This window comes from Orcinus orca, chromosome 9, assembly GCF_937001465.1.
Source record: "Orcinus orca chromosome 9, mOrcOrc1.1, whole genome shotgun sequence".
NCBI lineage: Eukaryota > Metazoa > Chordata > Mammalia > Artiodactyla > Delphinidae > Orcinus > Orcinus orca.
In genome coordinates, this window is record NC_064567.1 from 18,521,948 (window position 1) to 18,548,005 (window position 26,058).

Here is a 26,058-nt window from a genome sequence, read left to right on the forward strand (position 1 = left end):
TTTCAACTGAACTCTAGCATAAAATATCTATTTTTCATCTATACTAGCCTGTTTCCCCAGAGTGACTTGAAAAGAATCATTAACTATTTTTAGTGAATAAATCCTACTGCTATTCACTCTAGACTTGCTAAATAGAGGTGCTATGTGCAAAGCAGCCCGACTGCATATAAATGCATGAAAATTCAAAGCATCCTTCTGCCCTAGTATAACCCATTTGGAGCTCAGATTTAAAACAGCTTAGTGTCCACAGTGTTTCAATAGGCATGGCCACTCTGCTGGTGAGAAGTCGCACAGGCCCCAGCTGTAGCTGCTCTGGGGGACAGTGCCCATCTCCTGGCCACCACCCTCCCATCCCCCAAGTAGAACTTTGTATATTCCACACAGCCTGCCTTTTGAATCAGACTACCCAAAGATAGCTTGCCAATGTGGAGAAAATTAACCACACTTTTTTTGCTATATAGCAGACAAAGACAAAACTTAATTTATATTGGTTAAAGATTTTTAACGGATCGCTTAATATTGCAGACAATAAAGAGAAGTGAAATTGAAAAACATTTTTAAATGGCTTTTGTATTCTGCTTCCCCGACTCACCGCACTTTAAAAAGCTCTTTAAAACACTATAATTAAGGTCTTGTCAGTGCTCTTAGTGACTTTCTGAAAACAGGGATCTCACTTTATTACTCAAATTTTCCAAAAGGTCACACAGAAAAGAGAATTCAGAATACTGAAGCCTATAACATTCATGAGAAAATAAAACACAAACATCTCATAAACATCGTGGTTATTCACTTTGAGTAAATCTTAAAGTCTAAATGTGCCTCTTCACATGTAATAATTAATAGTACAATAATTATTATAGCCACTAATATCTATGAAGCCTCTACTATGCATCAGGGACTAAGTGAAACATTGCATATTAAGGAATAAGAATTCATGGCTTAATAAAGATACAATGGTCCCCATCCTGATGGAATTTACAGTTTAATGTGGAAAGGAGACATTAAACAAATGATCCCACAAATCATTAACTACTATTTTTTGAGATTCATGATGGACAAGTATAGGATATTCAACAGGATATAATTAACCTTCCATCATCAAAGCCTTGGCGAAGGCTGATACTTATATTCAAACACCACCAGAAACATCATTCTTTGCAGTCTTCAAAGACTGCAAAAAATCATCAGTTTCTAGTAGCTGTGAGTATATTGTGCCTTTAAATATATATATAAATGAAAGGGAAATACAACTTCTAGTACTAGGTTTACTATTGAACCACTGGGTCCATTTTAGTACAAAGGTCCCTGCTTGTGTTGATGATTTAAGATTCATTTGGTATATTTGGATACTAAAAAATCAATTTAAAGATGCCCAGGTGTAAATAAATGTGATAAATCACTACCTTTGAAACAGGGATGTGTGATGAGGAGGTGTCTTTCCCATTAGGGCCTGCCGGGCTGTCTCATACTGTCTCGCCATAGACTCTCTTTCCTAGGCAAGAAATATGATTTAAAATTATATTGAAGTTAAAAATATGTCAGATGATTAAAATAGCTATAATCATTGTCTTCTTGCTAGAGACTGCCAAATGTGTGGAAAGAAAAAGGGAAAAAACATAGGCCTAAAAAACAATATTTGTTCAGTGGAAAGAAAGAAAACTTTATAAATAAAATAGAAATATTTTTATGAAGACTACAATTTAATATGTAAACTTTTATCTGACATCTAAATAATAATGAGGCAATTTTTTATTAAGATATCATGTTTATATATATATTTTTATCTTTTTAATGAGATTATCTCTCAAGGATACAGACTATTATTGTCTTTTTAGTTTTACCAGATCTTAGCACACCTAGTAACTAACTGATTGAATATATCCAACGACGTTAAGTATGATCCTGAAATAGGACAGATTGGGAGGTCTTCCTCCTATGTTTCACCAACACCCCATCACTATCACTAAATACTTGGTGAGCATTTGATTATGGGGATACAAAGATACAAAAAACATAGTCTTGGGACTTCCCTGGTGGTCCAGTGGTACAGAATCTGCCTTCCAATGCAGGGGACGCGGGTTCGATCCCTGGCCAGGTAACTAAGATCCCACATGCCGCAGGGCAACTAAGCCCGTGGGCCATGGCTAGAGAGAGAGCCCTCATACCACAACTACTGAGCCTGTGCGCCTCAACAAGAGAGCCCACGTGCCGCAACTACAGAGCCTACATGCTCTGGAGCCTACACGCCACAACTAGAGAGAAAACCCACATGCCACAACTAGAGGGAAGCCTGTGCACTGCAACGAAAAACCCTGCATGCTGCAACTAAGATCCGATGCAGCCAAAAAAAAAAAAGAAAAGAAAAGAAAAAAAAAAACATAGTCTCTGCATTCAAAAGGTTTATAATTTGGTGTCAAAAGGCAACTGAAAAGAGGAAAAAACCAAAAATAGCACATGCTGTTTTATAACTATACACGCCGTTGAGAAATTCTAGGTCAAGCTTGTGAAATTGTTCCTTAGACACATGACACGAGAGCTAACATGCAGACTCATTGAACACAGTCTCTCAGGTGGATATTTGATTGCCAAGACCACTTTACTGTTCCCCTGACCATCATCTCTGTGGTTCTGCGTAAGCATAATGAGGAGAAAATGTCTGCTGGGTAGGAGGGAGGGGATTTATAATGGGATAAGAAAGGAAGAAACAAACTCTACTTACATTTTAACACTTAAAAACTATTTTAAATAGCTCCATAAATACATCTAAATTGTCTCATATTACTATAAAAGTACTACATATCAACTAAATCCACTGTCTTATTCTGTTGATTTGTTATTATTTTTCCCCCAATCACTCTATACTAGTATATACATTTTCTATTGTGATTTTACTTTATACCACCCTTATTTTTTTCCTATATTGATCCTTGATCTAAATTATATCATGGCTGGGAAGATGACAGTGGTAGTGGAAGCATAGTTTTTGGACCTTCCAGAATTTCCACGTAAAAACAGATATAGCAACTAAATAGCAAAATGAAAACATATCAAACATTTACAAGAAAACTAGGTGACAAGCTCCCCTCAAAGCCCCCAATACAGGTGACAATAACCACAACACCTGCATGGTATCAGTGTCTATGTAAGAGGAAGCCAAAGAAAGAAACAGGGTGACTAAAAGACCTGAGAACAGGAGAGCCCCAAGATAGCTAAGAAGTATTCACTAGGAAGCACAGCAGGACAATTTGGAAACCACAGATGAAACATAGGAGGGGTTGTTTCCATTCTAATAGTAGGTAAGAATAAGGGGTCCACAGTAAGTTCTGCAGGAGCTGGATCAACTGTGAATTCTTGAAACTAATCCACTAGGGCTCCCTTCTAAGACAGGGTTTTACACTAAAAAAAAGCTGATGGGGGTGGAATAAAAATTAATTGGGAAAGAGCAAACAGAGACATAGGAAAGAGGAAATCTAGACCAAAGCGGGAGAGTGGAACAGAACCAGGAAATCTCAGGAAGGAAACTGCCATATACTTTGATACTATTTGAAAAAACCACCTTCCTTCTAAATGTTTGAGAAAATGAATTTCACGTAAAAATGAGAAAATTTCCAGTCAAATCCAATGCAAAGTTATAAGAAATAAGAGGAAAAGGAGAATAACATCTCTGTACACAATGAAGGGGAAACAGATAAAATCTATAATCTATTTAAAAATAAACTAAAAGACATTAAGAAAATGACACAAAACATTAAGGAACAAATAAATTACAATTTCTGCAAACTCACAAATGAGGTGCTGGAAATCAGGAAAGAATTAGAATATACAGGAAAAAGTCGCTTAGGAAATGAAAACTAAACTAGAAGAAATACAGGAGTGAATAAACACAACAAATAATGACTTAAGAGAAATAGAAAATGAAGGAAAAACTTTAACCTCAAAAAGAAATGAAGAAAGAGGTAAAAAGATTCAAGAGAAAATGACAAATATTTAAGATAGATAAAAAAGATCCAACATATCAACAATAAGAGATCTTGATAAAATAAGCCAAAACAAAGAAACAGGGGCTTCCCTGGTGGCAAAGTGGTTGAGAGTCCACCTGCCGATGCAGGGGACACGGGTTTGTGCCCCGGTCCAGGAAGATCCCACATACCGCAGAGCGGCTAGGCCCATAAGCCATGGCCGCTGAGCCTGCGTGTCCGGAGCCTGTGCTCCGCAATGGGAGAGGCCACAACAGCGAGAGGCCCGTGTACCGTAAAACAAAACAAAACAAAGAAACAGGATAGATACTAAAAACTACAATTCAAGTGTAAAGTGTAACAGACTGTTATCAACAGGCAAGAATGCAGGAAATATTTTTCCCACAGCCCTTTCTGTATCTAGTAGAGAATAAGCTTAGGCAATAAAACAACTAGAGAGACACTGACCTGAGGTCTAATGATGAGTATTAAGTATGAAGGTATTTGATAACTAAGACAAAATGAGAGTTAAAAGGGAGAGAGGATATGAGGGCACGCTCTGATAGTACAGCTATAACATAATCACAAACAATGGCGGGAGGAACATTTGTAAAAACACTTTTTTATAAACTGCTTTCAGTTTTTATAATGGGTGCTGGTAGTATTTAGTATTGTTATTCTGAGACTCTTCTGTGTGTCATGTGGTTAAAACAAACGAGAAATTTAGTAAGATATTATAATTCTATCATCGCCTCTATCTCTGAGAAGCAGGACTCTCAGCGTGGAGAAAAGAAAAAATATGTAACAGAGAAGGAGTTAAGTAAAAATGCTGAAGTCTTGAATCCAAATTGGAAATATTAACTTGAACTCATGAAATATTTTATCTATCCACAGAATAGGCCTAGAAACAATGGCCACCCCAAGAGCAATGAGCATTCCTAGCAACCATGATGTGTTTTCTTGTACAACCATCTCCCACTTGAAGAAACCAAGACTTCTTGGACAAAAGACTGATTCCAGGTCTAGGACAGGTAATGAACAAAAGAGCATAGACTATCTCGTCATACCAACCAGTAAAATGGGTCACGTTAAAAGGACACAGGTGTCAACCTGCAGAAGCTCTAGCTGGCCAAAGATAGAATAATTTGAGTTTCGATAAGGATAAAAAATGCAGTGGGTGGATAGCCTTCAATATGCACAAATCAAAATCATAATGATTACAAATGATATTTTAAAATTAGTTGGTCACCTTCAGAGAATAACAGGAAACCAATTCATTATCTTGAAAAAGGCACTTGGACTGCTGATCCTACATGAACTGTACCACTTGGTAACTAGGTGGCAGATAAGAGAAGTATCTCTTTATAGTGTTATTCCAGCTAATAGATATAGTGTTGAACACCATGCCCTGAAAAATGTACTGAAGAGAAGAAAGCATTTTTCTTTTGGAGTCGAAATAGACACTTCTAAGCTGTGTTATCTCTGACAAGCTCCCTGAGCTGACCTGCCTCACAGTAGTGAAAGAAAATAGTGCTTAGTAGATGTAGGGCCCAATATTTTGTCATTACAGGTCCACTTTCTCACTGACCTTCATATCTTTGGGTGCTTTTTGATTGCACTGGCCTTATCTGCCACACACATATATTCACTAAATTGGCTTTGAATGAATTGGTCATTCAGCAATTTTTTTTCTAGAAAATTGGCTTTCAGTAACTTGGGCTGCTTCAGGAGTAAGGCTGTCCCCTAAGGAGATCAGAGGAGCTGGTTGGAGAAACAGATACAATTGAAGTTCTGAAAATAAAGCTTCTCCTAGAAGGCAAAGATCTACTCACAATAATTCCACAGCAAAAAATCTTCACACAAACACACACATAAATATACACTTACCCAACCAGTTATGACGTGTGGCCATGTGACTACCCAGGAATAGGGCTGGTTTTCAGAAGACACACACAAAACCAGCTCTGTTATTTTGTAATCACACCTTGACATGCACGTGGTGACAAACCACACACAAGGAAAGAGTAGAATATTAGAATAGAGGGGGTAAACCGAAAGACCTCACATACGCAGTAAGTTTAGGGTAGGTTTCAGGAAGAATGCAGTGTTCAACGTAAGTGGAAAGGGTGCTTTTGAAAGAAACAGGACCAAAAAAGCATTGACAATGGGAATTCCTATTTAGTCCATCAGTGTCAAATGGCTCTCTTGATAGTTTCTACAGGTAAATATGAACATATTAAATCTACAGTTAAGACCCCAAAAAAGCACAAACATTTCTATCTTTTTTTTTTTTGGAAGATTTATGATATAGGTTTTTGACAGAGATAGTGGCAATTACTTTCCTCAATCCACCATAAAGTTCCAAAAATACATAGGGATTTATGTTGGGAAAGTAAATGAATAACAACATCTCCTAAGGGTTGCAATAATGGGTTCATGAGATGATTTACACAAAAGCCCTTTCCAAACTATAAGTGACATATAAAGGCTATTTATGGCCTCCAATATGATCATAATATCTCATTAAAGCTTCTGTGGTGATGATCTTAAAAAGGTTTTGCTCATTTTGCAGCATTATAATGGCTAGGCAAGAGGTTAATAACTTACGAAATATCTCAAAATTTGATAAATACTTAAGATTTCAAAATAGCATTGAATTCATAATCTTTACAAGAAAACGAGGTACTAAAAATAATCTTAGGCAAGTTCACCCCATATATATGACAGTGGCAATTAAGTACTACCTTTGTTCTAATTTTTGAGGGGTGAATCTGTTGGTTCTTGGGGGATTTGATTTGCTTTTCTATGAAACTACTCTGTTACATTATACCTCCACCAGTACTGGCAGGCAAAATTACCAGAACCTCAGGCTGCAAGGGGTTTGAGCGTTGTTGCCATCATGGATGAGAAACTGCCCACCCTCTAACACAGGACACAGTAGATTTCTACACTAGGCTCTAGATGCCCTGGATTATGGGGGCTGAACAGTTTCTCAGGGAGGTGACTACAGGTAAGGAGTGGTGCTGGACATGTCAAAATTTCCTAAGAATTTTTGACAACACGTGGTCCACATACCTGCTCCCCTCCCGCCACCAAGGTGGCCCCTCTACTCTCGCATTGCCTTTTTATCATACCCTCCACTCTCCAGTTCCCCCATACTGTTCATTAGTTTTATATTGAGATGTCAGAGATGAATTACAGCTGAAAACCCACTGTGTGTGTGTTGTGTGTGTTTTTCATCTGTTCCTCTGTTCTTGCTCCTGGGTACCTGAGTGCCCTTGACCAGAGAAAAGCTATCTTTAGGGACTTCCCTGGTGGTCCAGTGGTTTAGACTTCACCTTCCAATGCAGGGGGTGTGGGTTAAATCCCTGGTTCGGGAGCTAAGATCCCACATGCCTCGCAGCCAAAAAAAACCAAAACATAAAACAGAAGCAATATTGTAACAAATTCAATACTTAAAAAAACATGGTCCACATAAAAATAAAATCTTAAAAAAAAAGAAAAGCTACCTTTAATTAGGCCTGAAAATTTTCTAACAGGTAATATTCAGATTTGTCATATTTAAATAAATCATGGATACCCACTAACAGGCAGAGGGTGTGACTCAACGGTGTGTTTCTCGTCGGTGTGTATGATATTGTGCGGCAGGACAGTCTAACTGGGACATGAGCTGGCTCTGGTTGTCAAGACACAGACTTGTAATTAAAGAATAAAGGTGGCTAAGGATGTGTGCTCTGGAGTTTTTACAGTCTGGATATGCCATGTCCTGGGAGATTAAAAGAAGACCTTATATTTGAAAGTCTAAGCTCCAAGAAGCATGAAGCTGTACAGGACAGCAGGTGCAGAGAGAAAGTGGTAGACTGACTTGAAAAGAGCTGGGTTTCCCAGGACTGCAAGGACAGAGGCTGAGTGCGCTCCCAGGGTGTGGTGAGACCTTGGGGGTCGGCACTGGGTGAACATACAAGCAGGAGAGGATCTGGAGAATACCAGAGCCCCTGGCTCAGAATGGAACTCCGGGTTTCAGACAAGGAACATCCCCATGGTAACCATGATAGTCTGGAGACCAGAGGCCCTTCCCTAAGTTTCTAGCATGACATAAACCTCAGGATTCTTGAACTTAATCCAAAGAATGGGAGTGATCCCCACTCCTAATGACTGATATTTGATTTCCCACAGATCCTGGTAGGTGGGAACAATTCCAGAGTTAACTTATTTTGGATAAATAAATAGGGCATTTCCTGTACTCCAGTATCATGATACAAATTTATATTATTTTTAGATGTTTAGAGTGCACCCATCCCCTGCTGCTTCTAAGAGGCCAGAATGTGTATCAAGTGGCCCTGCCTTTTGCCCTGACACTGGTGACAGGACAAGCAGTTTAATTTGATCTGTGTGGTATGGCTAAAAAGTCCAGCTGTGCCAATTAGATTGCTTTGCTTTCCACAGTATGAATTAAAGAGACAGAGAGAAGTGGCCAGGAATTGTGGGCATAGAGCCACAGGCAGAGAGCCATGGTGAGTCAGGGCTGGCACGTGTGCAAATGAGTTCAAATTATGTGGGAGGGAAGCTGAGTGAGTGGAGGAGGCCAGCCAGGAGAGAGAGGACAACAGAGCACGGGAAAAACAGAAGCAGAGATGAGAGGAACTTGATGCCTTTGGGACACACTTTCCAACCCTATTTCTGGTTCCTGTGAGATCTGTACTTCATCCCTGCTCCCGAGGCACTGTGAATCCACTCATCATATATTTTTTAATAATGGAACTACCTCTTACTTAAGCTGACTTTAACGGGTATCTGTTCCTTGTACTTCAAACATCCCATTCTTATGACTTAATCAGAGCAGAATGTATAGCTATGCCCATGTACACCACAGCCCTAGACTTTTCAACTGAAGTAACCAGTCTGATTCTTGTGACCACTGCCCATGGTTCTGACTTTAGAAGACAACGTGATTATTTGCTTAAAACAGGCAAGGCTTAGGGAAACACGACCAAGGAGCTGACAACCAAATCAGAAGTTCTGTCCCTTCTGAGGCAATGGCAACGATCTAGGTCTCTGTGTTCCCAGACCATCACAGAAAAACCATCACAAACAGAAAAGAGCATGACCTAATATGAAGGTAGGGCCAGCTTCCACATATCCTGACTTCTCTGAGTTCTCAAAGAACGGGATCTTTTAAGTCATAGGATGGGTCTAAGTACTGCAAGGTTATAAGACATGGACTCTTTGAGTGGACTCACTTTGAAGGCTCAGCACAAGAATACTCAACATTATATCCCAACAGTAAAGCAAGTTTTCCCTTGAAATACATATTCTACAGTAGTAATTCTATGTAGTTCTTGTCTATGCTTGTTAAATAGGAGAACTGAGCGTCAGAACTTCCACTGGGAGCCTGGGGGAAAGGTACTCAAAAAAATCTACACTGTATATTCTGTTTTTAGAACCCATGCCTATTCTTAGAGGTGTAGAAAGAGGGGGAAAAAACTTGTCTTCAGCTGACACCAGTCAGAGGACAGTTTTGGTGAAACTTATTAGTCTTGAAATATCCAATGCCCTTTTTGTCTGACTTTTGTAATGCTCAGTTCCAGCTTCCCTCACCCCTCTATCCCTTCTTACCGCTGGTATGTTTTTGCCTGAAAGTTTGGCCCATAATTTCACAAAGTAGTTTCTGTCTGCAAAATCCAGGGACTCAAATTCACTCGAAGCTCTAAACTTCTTCAAAGTCTTTTCAGGTTTCAGCTGAGGTTTCTTAATATCTGCTAGGGAAAAAAGTAAAGTTTAAAATAAAAGGCATAAAATTGGATAAAGCAACTTTCTGAAGTAAGAGAATGTTTTATATGTGGATTTGCCCAAACACAATAAAGTGTATACTTAAAGTCTGTGCATTTCAACTTGAAAGTAAGATAACTAAAAATTTATGTCTCAGAACACGATAACAATAATAATTATTATTGAAAATTATAAAGTCAGCCTGCAGCACCTAGTAGACATGTCCTGGGAGTACCCTTAGTGTTCAAATAATACAGACTTATGAATGGAATTAAAGGAAGTAAAACTTAACAAAAACAATGGCTTTCAGATACTTAAGTGAAAAGTCCCCTTTATAATTACTTTCCATTTGACAAAATTGTCCTAAAAGGCTAAAATCATCATCATCATCATCATCATCATCATGCAACACTAAGAAAAACCCTTTTAAAAGAATGGAGTGGATGATGAGGTCAGTATTTAACAGAATTTACACATAAATACTGTCTAATGTTCCCTACAAAACATCAGAATGTCCAGAGGCCTAGAATATAAAGAATCTAAATTTCTATCACTGCCCATGTATAGCGGGCCCAGGTGTACATACATTTGGATTTATTAGGAACATCAACACTTACAGTATTGCTACAAAAATGCCAAAATAAATAATCTCCACACCTACACTAGCCAATATGGCTGACTGAGCAGATGTGGGAAGCTAGCCCCACCCAAGGCAAAATAAATAGTGGATAACATATAACAGAAATTTGTTTTTATCACATAGCAAAACTGAAACCAAGCAAGAAAAATTTCCAGGTGCTGGAAGTGAAGTGAAGATTCCAAGTCAGAGGAGTGGAAATTGATGTCAAGAGGTCAGAGAGTGCCTCAGGGGCTGAGGTTTCTGGACTGAGAGGCAAGGCCAGTCCCTGTGTGCTTAATGTACGAGACCTGGGCTCTCTATTAGGCGAGAAGTTGGAAAGGGAGTGTCTGGAAATCTCAGCCCACAGACCTCAGGACTTAGCCTGGGCACAGTCTCACCTGGACTGAGGGTGGAGACACCCGTGGGAAATCAGACCTCTACTCCTGGGCTGTGTGCTGGTATGGAACCTGAAATTGAACTCCTACCAAATTGTGTGGCAATCCCTAGCTGATAAAAAGAAGGTACAGGGCTTCCCTGGTGGAGCAGTGGTTGAGAGTCCGCCTGCTGATGCAGGGGACGTGGGTTCGTGCCCCGGTCCAGGAAGATCCCACATGCCGCGGAGCGGCTCCCGTGAGCCATGGCCGCTGAGCCTGCACGTCCGGAGCCTGTGCTCCACAACAGGAGAGGCCGCAACAGTGAGAGAGGCCTGCGTACTGCAAAAAAAAAAAAAAAAAAAAAAAAAGAAGGTACAAGCTGGACTTCCCTGGTGGTCCAGTGGGTAAGAATCCACCTGCCATTGCAGGGGACACGGGTTCAATCCCTGGCTCAGGAAGATCCCACATGCTGCGAAGCAACTAAGCCCATGAACCACAACTACTGAAGCCCGCATGCTCTAGAGCCTGCATGCCACAACTACTGAGCCTGCGCACCACGACTACTGAAGTCTACACACTCTAGAGCCTGCACACCACAATTACTGAACCCATACACCGCAATTACTGAAGCCCGCATGCTTTAGGGCCCATGTACCGCAACTACTGAGCCCGTGTGCTGCAACTACCAAAGCCCGCACACCTAGAGCCTGTGCTCCGCAACAAGAGAAGCCACCGCAGTGAGAAGCCCGTGCACCTCAACGAAGAGGAGCCCCCACTTGCCGTAACTAGAGAAAGCCTGTGTGCAGCAACGAAGACCCAGCACAGCCATAAACAAATAAATGAGAAAAAAAAAAAGTAGGTAAAAGGTGTTGCAGACAAGTAAAAGTATTGAACCATGGTAGGGAAGCCTAAAGCTCCACAACCCAGCACCAGTCTTGAGAGAGGGGGAGAGACTCAGAAGATGCAACAAATGGGCAAATCCACAGCCAAGAAATTCCAGGTGATAGAGCATTCTGGAAAGGAACATTGAAGTAATTATGTTCATAACAATCACAGGTAATAGGACACGATTATTATGTGGAAACATACCTGCTAAATCTTCATAATGGAAAAGCCATTCAACCCGTATCGGTTGAGCACCTACTATGTGGCAGACAGCGCTCTGGGTGTTGGGATTGAGCAGTAAATAAAATGTCCTTGACCTGTGGGACTTACATTCTAATGTTGAAGACAGACAATAACACCAGATAATGTCAGGTAGTAGTGATAAGTGCGATGAAGGACCAGGCAGGCAGATAAGGAGACAGTGAGAGACAGCATGATGGCCAAAGGAAGTCCTCCCTAAGATGGTGACATCTGCACAGTGATCGGAAGTCATAAAGAAGGAAGGCATTCAAATATCTGAGGCAAAAGCATATCAGGCAGAGAGAGTGGCTTTGTATAAAGACCCAGAAGCATGCTTAACACAACTGAATTACAGTAAAGAATTCAGCATGGCTGAAACAAGGCAAACTAACAACCAAAAACGAGACGGAAGGGCTGAATCTTATGCTCATTAAAAAACAAACAAACAAATAAACAAAATCAAAACACTTGTCCTCTTGATGGGACTCTAAGAACAGAGCATTGTGAAAAAGACCAGATGAATCTGAAAAAAAAAGATGAAATTTAAAGAAATAGAAGCTATATTTATATAATTTCCATAGAAATGACCCTCTCTATGTATAAAAGCTTATTTAAAATATAGTATATATTTGTGTCAGGGTTCCTTCTTCCAGCTTTCTCAGACGTAAGCCAATTGTACTATGATGTAAACAAACCAAGTTCTATCTGATGATACAACGCAGCTGTAATTCAACAGTTTAATGTCTTAATGGTTTCTCAGCAACAAAACAATTTGGGTAAAAATAATGTGTTTAGATTACTATTAAACTACATTGTAATGCTGCCACTTTAGGGACTCGGACTCCTATAATAAAGAGTTTCATACAGTTCTTAATATAGTTTCAAATGTCTTAATACATTAATGAACAAGAGATCTTACTTCTCAATTAAAAAAAACAACCCCGTTACCAGTGTTATAATACCCTGCAACCAAGTTTCTTAAAGTGATCTTATTCAAAGTATCTAAAAGTCAACCTTGAGGCAACATTAAATTATATATATAAGTTACTGTACAGTCCGCAAAAATGACCAAGTTCTTCAGTATATAAGCTGGTTACATTTACTTAAACACCTACAATGAAGCCTAAGTGAATGTAATGATGCGTGACAGATCTTCAAGCTATTTTATGGATTGGTATCATTACCGAATGTAAGAAAATATAAATGAAATATCTGGAACAACCAGAACTACATCTCAAATTAATTCAAAATAACTTAGACCTTTTGTTTAGAATTATCTCTCTCTGCAGTCAAGTGAATTAAAATAATATTCGTATAAAACATTTTAAGAGAATAACCACAGAATCCAACCAAAATAACAAATGCAGTAGAAGCCATGTACCTAAGATAAAACATCTGTGTATATTTCATAACACATTATGACACAGACTATATAGGGCCCTTTACTGCAAAAAAGAAAGGAGAAAATAAAAGATGCTGATGATCTGATATTATAGGCACACAGCCATTTCAATAACTAGTAATAAAATTAGAATTTGGGGGTCAGATTGTGTATATTTTGAAAAACAAAAATCCCTATTTTGATAACCAATTTTTCTACAGCAGTAAGGTTACTTGTATAGCAAAACAACTAAGTCAATCTCCTGTCTAAAAACATGAGACCAAATTAATATTTAAATAAAACTTTGCCAAAAAAAAAAAAATCAGCACCAGTGTTTGTCTCTCTTTGAAAACACTTGGAAATGTATGACTTGGAAGTAGGCTTTAATTTTCATACAAAAGTTCTCAGATAGCCAGAATCATTCAGTTTTTCCCACTCAAATGGGGCTTAAAAAACATGTTTATTCTGGTAGTAGTGAGGTTTTTTAAATTAGCAAGAGTAATTTACACTACCATGATTAAATACATATACATATGTAAAATGTAAATAGCTATAAAAATCCCTGTAAAAGTCTCAATGCTGAAATATGTAACCATAAAAAGGACCAAAAGCAAATTAAAGCATAATAATCTGCTACACAATTTAAAATATTTATTTATTTTTGATAGGATAGTTGCATAATTCACGGTTAAGGGAAATGCTCAGTTCATTAGAAAGTATTATCACAAAACTGAAGGTGCCAAAAGAAGCCATTTTTTCCAGGACAGAATTAAATCTTATAAGTCTTGACTATCTGTGTTTCTGAGAAAGGAATAATAGCAACTAGAAAAATAATCATTTCACATAATATCCATAAAAATTTTCCATAGCAAAATAAGCTGTTATAGTAGAAAGCTATCATATAGTAATAATGTTCATGCTATACATGATAAAATGAGTGCACATACTAAACTATTCTAACAGTAAAGTGCTATATTCTTGAGTGTCCGATCAAAGGAATAATCAGCTATTTAAACAGAGAACAGATTCTATATCAGGACAAAGGAAGCATGTGAATGGGCCTTCTCACACTGAAAGAATGAGGTACAAAAAGAATGCTTTTTTCCATTGAACTTCATACTTTGAAATGTCTTCAGTAGAGCTGAACTAATGGGTTAAATATTTGGACACTGTATAGAGGATGTCCTAAATAAAACATAAAACAATAGTACCATGAATTTCAGGGTTTCTTTTAAATGAATGAGTTTATCATGAAGTAGTTAACTGACACTTTGAAGGAGAGAGGATGTAGGACAGATAAACTTCAAGAGTGGAAACTTGATGCATAAGATTTGGACGTGTACAGAATTTGGGATAAGGAGAGAAGGAAAGGGTAGCTATGGCTGACAGAAAATAGGACAGAAACATTCAGGGAGCTGGAACACAAACTAAAGGCTTCCTCTCCTTTGAGCGGTACGTTTGATAACTAAATTTCCGATGTGACTTCCACCCAACCCTACAGCCCCACCTCTGCTAAGTGTAGTTTTCGTTTGCAAGAGCTCATCCTTCAAGAACAACATTTTCAAAGATGTTGTTTCATTGGTCATTTCTCAAGCAAAGACATCTTTTGTCTTTCTTCCCTTTGCTATCTTTGTCCTTGGAAACCAAGGGTCTTTAGATCCGGTACCATGTAGAAGCCAGTCTCTGTTTCAACCTACCACAAAGAGAAAACAAAATGCCAGCTATCTGGTAGTTTATTCCTGAGTCAAGTAACTTGATGCCATTTACCATCTAACCTAGACGAAACACAGAATGTAAATGCCTTTGATATTATCAATGACATAATAACAATAAAAATAATAGATAACATTTACTGAGCATACTACGTTCTAGGCGCTATTACAAGTCTCTTCCATGTGTATCACATGTCAATTTCATAATAACCTCGGAACTGATGTCTCCTCACTCAGTTCTCCAAGCTGCAATGCTACCTGTGAATGTGCGTTAAAGAATCTCTTGATCTCAGTAACATTTTCCTGAACTGCAATTTCTTTCCAATATAATCCTAATTCTGTTTAAGGCCCTTTATTCAATTAAGGTTGTCAAAAATTTTAAAGGATTTTCAGAGAAGACCGCATCATTTGCCAAATATTTCCACCAGTCCTTTCCAATTAAGGATAAAATGCTACTGGGACTTCCCTGGCAGTCCAATGGTTAGGTCTTCGCCTTCCAATGCAGGGGGGTGTGTGGGTTCGATTCCTGGTCAGGGAGCTGAGATCCCACATGCCTCGTGGCCAAGGAACCAAGACATAAAGCGGAAGCAATGTTGTAACAAATTCAATAAAGACTTTAAAGATGGTCTACATCAACGACAAACAAAAATCTTAAAAAAAAAAAAGGATAAAATGCTATTTAAAAATTTTTTTTTTTACTGCTTACATGTTAATGCTAACAAACATTCATATAAGTACTTACTATGTGCCAGACATTGTTCTGGGTGTTTTTCAATATATTAACTCATTTAATCCTCACAATAATCTTGAGGCAGGTACTACTATTATCTCCATTTTATATTACATGAGACCTTTGTAAACTGCTCAAGGTCACACAGCTAGATTATACTGGAACTGGAATTTCCAATGAAAATTTTGACTCAGTGTTATCTGAAATCATGAATTTCTAAGGTTACAAACTTTTTAAAAAATGTCTCCAGCTTTTGCTAATCAGGACTGCTCTCTCATCATCACCTTTGAGATGAACGATTTGGTGGTCTAACATTATTTATCATCAACACAAAGAAACAGTCTCTTCTTATTTTCTTTTCTGAATGCCTGTCAATAAAGAAATGTGATTTCTAGAATGATGTCTTTAAATTCATTTATGGACAGACTGTGATTTGGAGGAACCTTTATAGTAACGAGGTGATTTTCAGTGTTGTCGTGAAACAAAAGGAAAGGGAACCAGCTAAGGACTTAGTGGTTAAAACACTATCGATCAAGACTGGTTTTTTTAGCTTTACATAAGAACTTTATACTATGCATAAAAATTTTCAATATACCTTATCCAGAGTCCTAACACTGACAAAGAGCATAACTGCTAATACACTGAATCCTTCCGCTGTCACAGAAAATAATTCAGTATAAATCACGCCAATCCATCCCACCTCACTTGAAGGCAACCTGAGCAGGGTAGTACCTGTTCAGTAGGCCTCTAAGAACAGAACCATAGCAAACCTCCAGAGCACTCAGTACAGGGTTTTTCAAAAACTGCAGGCTGCAGACTAAATTGTGAAATGTTTAATAGGTCATGACCAGTGTGTTAAAGAATTAAGATTGAATAGAATAGAAGGTATCAGAGTTTATCACCACAGTGAAGGTATTTCATTATACCTTTGTTTCCATGCGTGTAGGTCTGTGTGTAGGTCATGATATTATGAGCTGTACCCCTAGTTACCGGTTTTGGACTAGAAAGTTTGAAAGCCACTGATCTAATGAGTACTAACTCTGCAATTTTCTAGTACTAGGCTCTCTATTTAATAAAATAGGCTGCCGGGTTCTTCAGAGCCAGCCAGTAGAGCTAGTTGTAGTGAACAGATCACAGATTATAAAAGGAACCTTAAATTTCAGCCAGTCCGACTAATCACCCAACCTAAGGAGACTTTCTGTGAGATTCCCATCACAGAGCATCTAAGTTATGGGGAGAGCCTGTCTGCTCCTCTGTACATGACTCTGACTCCTAGAAAGTTCTCATTAAGCCAAATCGAAATAGAATATTAGGGTGCTGCTTTCACAGGACAGCTTTTCATATGTGGGAATTTACTTCTATATAACTTTTTCTGAATACACACAGGCTTGTTGTAGAAAATTTACAAAATACTAAAAAGCATAAAAGAGAAAATAAAAATTACCCATAATCTAACAACCCAGAGCTGACAACTGGAACCATACTAGCTGTACCTCCTTAACCTGCTTTCTTCTTAATAAGTAACAAATATGTTCCTCTTCCAAAATTCTACAACATGATTATAAGGGCAACATACAGCTGAACCAGAACTTTTGGTCCATAACTTATTTCTGAAATCACATTAGCTGGCTTAATTATTTCCAGGTTTTATTACAAAGACATTAATATGAACACCCTTGTACATACCATATTTCCTTATAATTCTTGGATTGGAATTGCTAGGTTAAAGACATGCAATATTTGGAGGCTTTGACAGGTACTGTAAAGCTGTCCCCAGAAAAGTTGTGCCCATTTACCTTCCCAATGATGATAGAGAAAGTGCATTGACCCTCAGCCTCACCGAGAACAGGCATTTGTTTTCCATCTTTGCCACTCTGGTACCCAAAAAAGTCTATTCTGTTTTGACTTAAGTGAGAGTGAAACTTAAATACTTTTTGACATAGTTTTTGGCCATTTTTACTTCCCCTTCTGTAAATTACTACCAAATTACCCTTTGTCCAATTATCTTTTGAGGTTTAAAAAGAATTGATTTAGCTCTTTAAATATTTGAAGAAGGCTCTTGCACCCAGTGGAATTATCATCTCTGTTGATTTGAATACTAAATGCCAGACTTCTTTTAAAAAGCTGAAGATTGTACTAGCTAATAGAATGACTAAAGTCCACAACGTTCTTTTTTTTCCCCATAAAGATCACTTTGCTGAGGAACATAGCATATGAAAGTGATATGAACTTTGTTTGTAAATGTAGATGGAAAATGACAATTTTTTAAATATTTATGTTCTACAGTTAAAAAGCAGAAGTTCCCCTTATACTGAGAAAAATCAATAATAGCTGTTAAAAACCTCTCACCAAGGGAGGAGTTGGTAATCTTTTCTATTCCTTTCCTTGAACAACAAACAAAATGTCCAGCTGCACTGAATCTGAGATGTTAATACGACCAAAACACAAACACGAACCTGACACCATCATGGACCCCGGGGAAGGGCGTTAGAACTTCTTCCAAGTCAAAAGATGGGAAATTTGGCGTCTCACTTTGCATGAGAACCCTAATGAAAATGCAGCCCCAAATGCCTTGAGCCTCAGAAACAGCTGCCCGAGGAGGAGACCAAGGAAATTTCTAAAGTTTTTCACCTCGGTGAGGTACTAGTGCCTCTAAAATGCCCCATACACAGGTCCTAAAGGTGGGTGGGTATCCTGATTTTCCTCCTCTCTTTCCCAGTCTGCACTCCCCCTACATCCAGTCCAATATCTTGAATCTGCCCATTCCTGCCACAATGCCTTATTTCAGGCCCTTACTACCTTCCTGTCAGGACTAATGCAATAGCTTCCCAGCATTCCTGCTGCCATCTAAATTGCCCTCTTTAAAGTGATCCTCTACGCTGACTCGAAACAGATGCCTCTAAGATAAAAAAAATTTCACCATTCAATGGCTCCCCATTGTCAGAAGATCAAGTTTCCAATCTCACGAGCACAGCACAATGTGCCCTTTAGAGCTACGTACGCCTATAGCTCTCCTGACACTTCGGTCCAGAAGATGCTACGCCTGCTCTTCCCTCCACGCTTAGGCATATGCTGTTCCCTCGTCTGAGACCTTCCCTTCCCTTCCATCAGTCTGCTGACTGCTCTGCAACCTTGAGGACTTGGCTGAAAGGATGACTTCCTCTTGGAAGTGTTTTCTGATCCAGTTCTCACATCCCAGCCTGAATTCAGTGGCCTTTCTTAGTATTCTTATGGCGTTCTGGGAGTTTCCTTCTCTATTTGATGTTAACCCTATCCTAGCGTGCTGTGGGGCCTCCAGCTGCCCTGATCACATGTAATGAACCTTCCTATCCGTCTCCCTTGAGAAGAGAGAGCTCCTTGGAGTGTCCTCACCATCTTACTCTATGTAGAAACTATCACAGTGTCTGGCATATATGAAGTACTCAATCAATGCTTGTTGGGGGACTTGAACTAACTTAAGAAAAATAGTTATGAGATGTTAAAAAATTCACCTTATTCATTTCATCTTGGACAAACCAGACAAATCAGAGTGTAATTATTAGTATAACATAGGCTCTTCATTATACAAGAAGAGTCCTGCATCCTGGATTATAAAAATATCAATTTCCTCTACTGCACTTGAAATAACACTTGACATACACACAATTTTTGTGGACACATGCTCTTTGTGTAAGATAAGACATGTTTACACAGGCATGTAGTCATCAGTTACATTTTTAAAATACAGGATGCCAAACCCAGCTTAACATGTATACATAGTAAGTACTCAATAAATATCTTGTAAATTCTTAAGAGTCAAATATTAAACTGGTTGCTCTGCTTACGGTTATTCTCTTTTATGTGAATGCTAGGGTTCACAGGATTGAACCCAATGAGTATATCTAAATGTGCCCTGTCCCCAACCAGAGTAAATTGGCTGTGGAATGAGCATCTGACCCACACTGGGCCAATCAGAGTCTTTCCCTGAATATAATTTTTTAAATCTTAGGACCAAGGAGCATGTGAGTTAATCACTTTCTGGTAGTGGGAGGTGCCAGATATAATACCAAATATAAAATTTAAGAGCTACTGATGGTCATATTCCCTGCCATGTGCAGAAACTGATATATAGTCATTTATATCATAGAGAGGAAGCCAACACGGAGAAAAAAACAGAGATGAGAAATGATAAGAGTCCTGGCGATGACAAGATTCTAGGAGATGACAAGGGTCCAGCAGATGACGAAAAGACTGGAGATGATGACAGTTCTGGTTATGTTCAGAGATGGTCCCCAATCTCTCTGAGGTTCTGCTGCCCCTCTGCCCTCCCCAGAGTTTGGTTGAGTGACATACTCCCCTCCCTTCTAAAAGATTCACATAAGCGGGCTCAGGTTGGATTCCTGTCACTTGCCAGCAAAAGAATCCTGATGTTATGAATAGATAAATAAAAAATGGATTCGCCTCAGTTTTCTCCCTACTAATTCTTTTAACCAGCTGGTTTGGCATAACGAAGGCATGAGCTAATTTACATGAGGTTCCCCTTCAAAGAGAGAAGGAAGGTGTCCATTTCAAACAAAATAAGTTTCAGGCAGTATAAGCCAATGCAAATCCGAAGCCCTCGATCACTTGTCATGGGTGTAAAAAACCTGTCCTCTTCCCACAAATTAACTGTGGGTTTGGAATGTTTGTGGGAGAGACCAAGACCCAGAAACTGCAAAGGATTCCTTTCTCAGAGTTCTTTTTGCTTCTGGATCCCTTGATAACGCAAGAAGCATGAGAGAATTTTCTAATCTACAAGTGAATTTTCCTAATGAATAAAAGAAAGCTTAATGGCAATTCAGCACTGCTTCTGCCAGAGCCTGAAGTCAGGTTGGAGTTCGTCCAAGTCTGGACACAACGCCTCCCGGCCGGCACCAACCTTTCAGACCAGCTCTCTCTGCTGGAGCAGGGGCACCGCTTGCTGGTGTACCCCACCACAGGGCTGCTCTTCCAGGCTGCGAGGGTGAGCCACAAAAGAGGCACACGTGTGCGAAGGTTAACTACCTTCTAATAATGCAACGGGGGGCCTCCCATCCATGCTGGCCAGGGGCTGCAGAGGGAAGCCGGTGTGCAGACCACAGCGCCCTGGCCATAGCTTTCCACTCTGCATAGCACTTCTTTAGGGGGCGCAGACGTTCATGACCTGGTGGCCCAGGGACGGCTTACACCTTGGTGCTCTGCCTGCCCCGAGCTCACAGCCTACCCTTCCAGTTGCCCTGCTCCCCAGCAGACGCCTGATTCCGGGGTGCTCCCCTGTGTTTCCGGGTGCCTCTCTCTTTGGCTTGCTGCCTGGAAGCACCGTCCCTTTGGACAGAGCTCTCTCTGGTCTGACTGGTCCCCTGATGGGCTTGAGTCTCTTTGACAGGCTGCTGGGCGGGGACCACACCATGCCGCTCTGGGGGTCCGAAGCAGCCTCTCCCTTCTGAGACCTTCCCCTTCTATGAAGCTCTTTTTTCTCGCCTTGGGTGCTCCCTGGCAGCAGAAGCATCGGGTGCTGACTCTGCAGAGGCCCCCTCACTCTGGAGAGGTCTCCTTTGTGGGGGATGACCCCTGGAGTTGGCTGATCACCGCTGAGGGTAGCTATATTTTCTTGAGATAATCCTCCAAAATTGTCTCTTTTCAAAGATGGTCCTTTCTTGGACATGGCTACTTTCTGAACCAGGTCATTTGCGAGGAGGTTGGCATGGGCCTTTCTTCTGGAATAATGTACTTTTCCCCTTCTCTCTTCCTGTATCTGGGCATCTTTAGGCAATGGTTCAGCGTGGGATGGTTCAGGAATGGCTGGTGATTGGACTGTCCCTCTCCAGTCCCCCTGAGGGCTCCGAGGAGGCTGGGGGCCTCTGGGGGAGCCGGCTTACTCTGGGATTCTGGCTGCAAGGATGCCTCGTGGCCTCCAGGTGGTGCCCTTTTCAGCTGTGAGGGCCCTTTAGCTGTCTCTGTGGATAGGGTTTTTTCTTTTTCCTAGTTCCTGTCTGCTGTACTGGCTCTTGGTTTGGGGGCAAGGCCTGTACATCTGGAATCTTCTTGCTGGAGGAGCAGCCTGCCTTGGGAGCGTGCCTCTCCTCTGCAGGCCTCAAATCATGAGGAGCGGCCCCCGTGTTCTGAGGCAGCTGTTCTGAGAAGGGAGCGGGAATTCGAGGGAGCGTGACTACCTGAACCTCCCCTTCCTCGGGCGGATCGGGGGCGGCCTGCGGTGCCAGCTCCTGCCCCGGGGGCCTGATAAGGGGGAGCTTCACTTCCCTGACTCTCTCTTCCTGGACTTGCTGGGGACTGTGGCCCGGATGGGGGCTCAGGTTGTGTGGCTCTTTGGAATGGGGGGTGCTGGTGGGAGGAAGTTTACTGGGGTCTCCTTCCTGAGCTAGCGGGGGCCTGGGAGAGGGAGTCATAGTTTGATCTGAGGCTGTTCCGAGAGCCTCCTGTCTGCTGGGTGGGGGGAGTTTGGGTGTGCGCCTCCGACTCTGGAGAGGAGCAAGGACCCGGGGCTGGGGCAGCCTGGTGGGAGCCAGCCGGCTTCTGGGAGGCAACGTCACCGGGTCTTCCCTGTCCTGGGTCTGTTTGGTACTGGTTGAGTCCTGGGGATGCGGCAATTCTGGGTAAGGAGTGTCAACCCGAAAAACTTCTGCTCTGGGGATTCCCTCCTCCAGAGGTTGCTGAGAATCTCCCAGAGGTGGTCCAAGCTTCTTGGCCTCGTCGGGACCAGAAGGATCTCTTGGAGGATCACGATTGGAACTGCCGGGTGGAAGACTGGCTGACCCAGTTTCCTCATCCTGGGTTCTCTGGGGGCTAAGGGATGTTGGGTCAGATCCCTGTGGAAGTTCAGAGCGGGGAGGGCCGGTGGGGGTTACCTTGGCCTCCCCTGATTCTTCATCCTGGTCCAGCTGAGGGCTGTGGGCTGACGGTGGGTCAGGGTGCTGAGAAGGCCCTTGGGAAGGAGTGATGGCAGACTGCCCCCCTTCACCTGCTTTCACCTCAGGTGTCGGGGCCTCATTCCCAGGGAGATTTGTGGTTACTGTTTTTGAAGAAAGATCTGAGTGTTGAGCATCCCCTTCCTTCCAGTTTGGGGATGAGTCTTGGGCCTGCTGGGGAACACCAAGCGCTGATGAGCTGGGCTGTGGCGGAGGCACAGCGCTGACCTGGCTATTGGGAGAACGCTCTTTTTGATGGGTTGCTCCCTCCTGAGTCAGCTCCTGGTTCTGGGAGGGAGCTAGGCTCTGATTTTCAGGGACCTTTGCAGGAATCTGCATTCCAGAGAGATGCTCTGTTATCTGGCCATCTGCTTGCGGTTTCGCCAAGTGCCTTGGGGATGGAACCAGGTGTGCTGGCACCCCAGAGGCGGTCTTCTTGCTAGAGGCAGCTCCCGCTTTAATATAAAAAGAAGTTAGCTAAAAACATCTTAACAAATACGATGATGTAACCTTAGAAATGAATAACCAAAAAGATCTTTTCTTTTTTTTGATGCACCTGGGATCTTGAAAAGAATAAAATTACACACATCGAAGAATTTAACCGTTCCTTCTCTGTGGGGATACTAGTGCCTATAATTCACTTATTTAGTGGAATTAGAGCAATATTTAGTCACCCGAAAACAGAAACTTTTATGAATAAACACAGAGAGGCTTCTTCACAGAACCAAAATTTATATCTAGGTCTGAAAGTGGCCAGAAAAGTTTCTAAGTGAATGAGATTTAAAATTTCACCACCTTAGGGGTCAATGCTGCTTTTCATGGTAGAAACTAGGGGATGGACAGCTAAGCCAGATGAAGCCCCATTTGTTTCCTTGTTTACCGGCCTTTTTCCTTGTCCCATAAAGAAACTGCGAGCTCTGTGAGGAGTCATGCCAGTTTACCAGTACCTAGCAAGGTGCAGAAGCTCAGCAGGCACTCTGTAAATAAGTGGTGAAAGGAGGAAGGAAGGAAAGAATAGATCTGATGGAATCACAAGGCACCATGGCTCAGGGAAGCTGCTCCTGAGGACCCACCATCCAAGCTGCTTGCCACCCCACCCCCAGGGCAACCACTTCCCTCCAAGTACTACCCTGGCTTCAAAAATGGGTCTCAGGGGCTTCCCTGGTGGTGCCGTGGTGAAGAATCCACCTGGCAATGCAGGGGACACAGCTTCGAGCCCTGGTCCGGGAAGATCCCACATACCGCGGAGCAACTAAGCCCGTGCGCCACAACTACTGAGCCTGCGCTCTAGAGCCCGCGAGCCACAGCTACTGAAGCCCGCATGCCACAACTACTAGAGGCCGCGTGCCACAACTACTGAAGCCCATGCGCCTAAAGCCCGTGCTCCACAATAAGAGAAGCCACCGCAATGAGAAGCCCGCGTGCCACAACAAAGAGTAGCCCCCGCTCGCCGCAACTAGAGAAAGCCCGCACACAGCAACGAAGACCCAATGCTGCCAAAAATAAATAAATAAATAAATTTATAGAAAAAAGAAATGGCTCTCAGAGGCCACTAACCATGCAGTGTTGCAGAAGGGGGTTGCTTCCTTTAGTCACCACCACTGGAGCATGTTCTTAGAGTGATTCTGGTCTCCTGACACAATCGCCCCAGCAGGCACTTGTTTAGGGTAGAAGCCCTGGTATGTTCTGGTGACCCGTATATCATCGTAACCCAGTCCTTAGGACACAGCTCTGAAATGCTAGTGGTCACTTCGGAGGCGGCACACCGGTCTGGAACAGCCTTGAAGAAACTAGTCTCAGCTTACTCTGGGGGAGACCTGATACTCAGAGAGTCCAAACCGCATCAGACCTCGGCGGTGAGCCCAGGGTGGTCTATTTCCAGAAGCCAGCCAGGCTCCTGGCCACCAGCCCTTCTCTCCCCACAAAGCAGGAGGTGCTCGGACTACTCCGGGTTCTTCCTGAACCTCCTAGCCTGGGAGTGTACCCCGAGCACCCAGTCAAGCCAGGTGTCTCCAGGGACCGGGAGGAGACGGGGAGAAAGGAAAACCTTACCACTTGGTGGGGTTTCTGAGCGGCTGCCCTGTTTGTCATTCTGATCACCCTAGTTTACAACAGTTATAAATTAAAACACAAACTTAGTCAAGAAACAAGGTTAAAATAAAATGTGAGAACAGTAAAAATATCTAGACTAGGCAAGTTCACAGAGACAGAAAGAAGATTAGAGGTCACCGGGGGGCTGGCCGGGAGTGGGGTGGGGTGGGTGTTGGTTATTTTGCTCAATGGGTATAGAGTTTCTGTTTGGAGTAGTAAAAAATATTTAAAATAGGCAGTGAATACAATTAATGCCTTTCAGGTGTACATCTAGAATAGCTAAAATGGAAAATTTTATGGTTTGTTGTTTTTTTTACCACAATAAGAACGTATTTTTTAACAAAATAGAAAAATATAAGAATAGTGAAATCCAATGCTGAAGGTTCTTTCCATCTAAGCCCTCCTGGTTTCCTATGATCAGACACGAGTTTTTCCCCCCACTTTTGCAATTTAACAATTCACATAATTTGCCAAGTGATACCATGACCTTTATTAGGGACAAAGGCACCACTTTATGGACCAGTAAATTGCTCAATTTTCCCCTCTTTGACTCATCATCACCATCATCATTTTTATCTATCATTAGTCAGAATTCTAAATAATGATTTTCAAATAAAATTTTATTTTATGATCTCTATAGCGAGAACTCAGGGTGGTGGTTGGATCAGCTATTTAAAAGCTTTGCAGGAAGTACTATTCTAGAAATCAGTTGTAAAGAGACAAATGGAGAGTAAAGGCATGCCATATATTGAGTTCTGAATATAGTGAGTTCTTCCTTATTTTATAGACATAATATTGTTTACTCAGGAGTTTTTTAAATCTTCCTGCTTTAGAAATGAATATTACCTGCATTGTTATAGGGGAAAAAAAGACAATTCGGTACCTTAATTGATATACATTTTTAATTAACGGTAGATCTTGAGGGTTTATAATCACTCTGTACCCAAAGTTACTATTTTATACATGCATCTAATGGAAATTTAATTAGTGTCTCCTCTGGTGAAGGTTTGCACTTCTGGGTCCAGGCTGATGGGCCGCTGTACTGAAATCTGGATAAACATTGGGCTTTCTTTCTTCACTTTATTCCACTCTTATCATTAAGAGCAGAATTTAAAATTGCATTCTCAGTTACAAATTAGTAACATGGAATTACTAAAGATAAAGCTATGTATTATTACTTCAAATGTTTGGCAATCATTTTCACTTTGCACTGACACAGGATTACTGCTTCTATGAAAACAACGCCATTGTCCATCAGATTTCTCTCTGTACTGAAGCTGAATATACAGATGGACGCTCTAGCCTAATTAGGGAAAACCTCAACTCTGGAAGATCAGATTCTAAAATGTTCCAGAATATTATATAGAGTTGTTTGGGT

The 26,058-nt window shown here is 41.2% G+C and overlaps 1 protein-coding gene across 7 annotated transcripts in view; it reads right to left on the reverse strand.

Moving 5' to 3' along the window:
• Positions 1-26,058, reverse strand: part of LRGUK (leucine rich repeats and guanylate kinase domain containing) — a 130,082-nt gene that overhangs the window by 23,593 nt on the left and 80,431 nt on the right. For 3 of the 7 annotated variants that reach the window (XM_033432422.2, XM_033432421.2, XM_033432423.2), the window contains 2 exons: positions 9,573-9,715; positions 1,404-1,492 (listed from right to left, as the gene is read on the reverse strand). In XM_033432422.2, coding sequence (XP_033288313.1) covers positions 1,404-1,492; positions 9,573-9,715 — 232 coding nt within the window. The remainder of the gene's footprint in view (positions 1-1,403; positions 1,493-9,572; positions 9,716-26,058) is intronic. The other 4 variants (XM_033432425.2, XM_033432424.2, XM_033432427.2 and 1 more) reach the window with 2 other exon arrangements.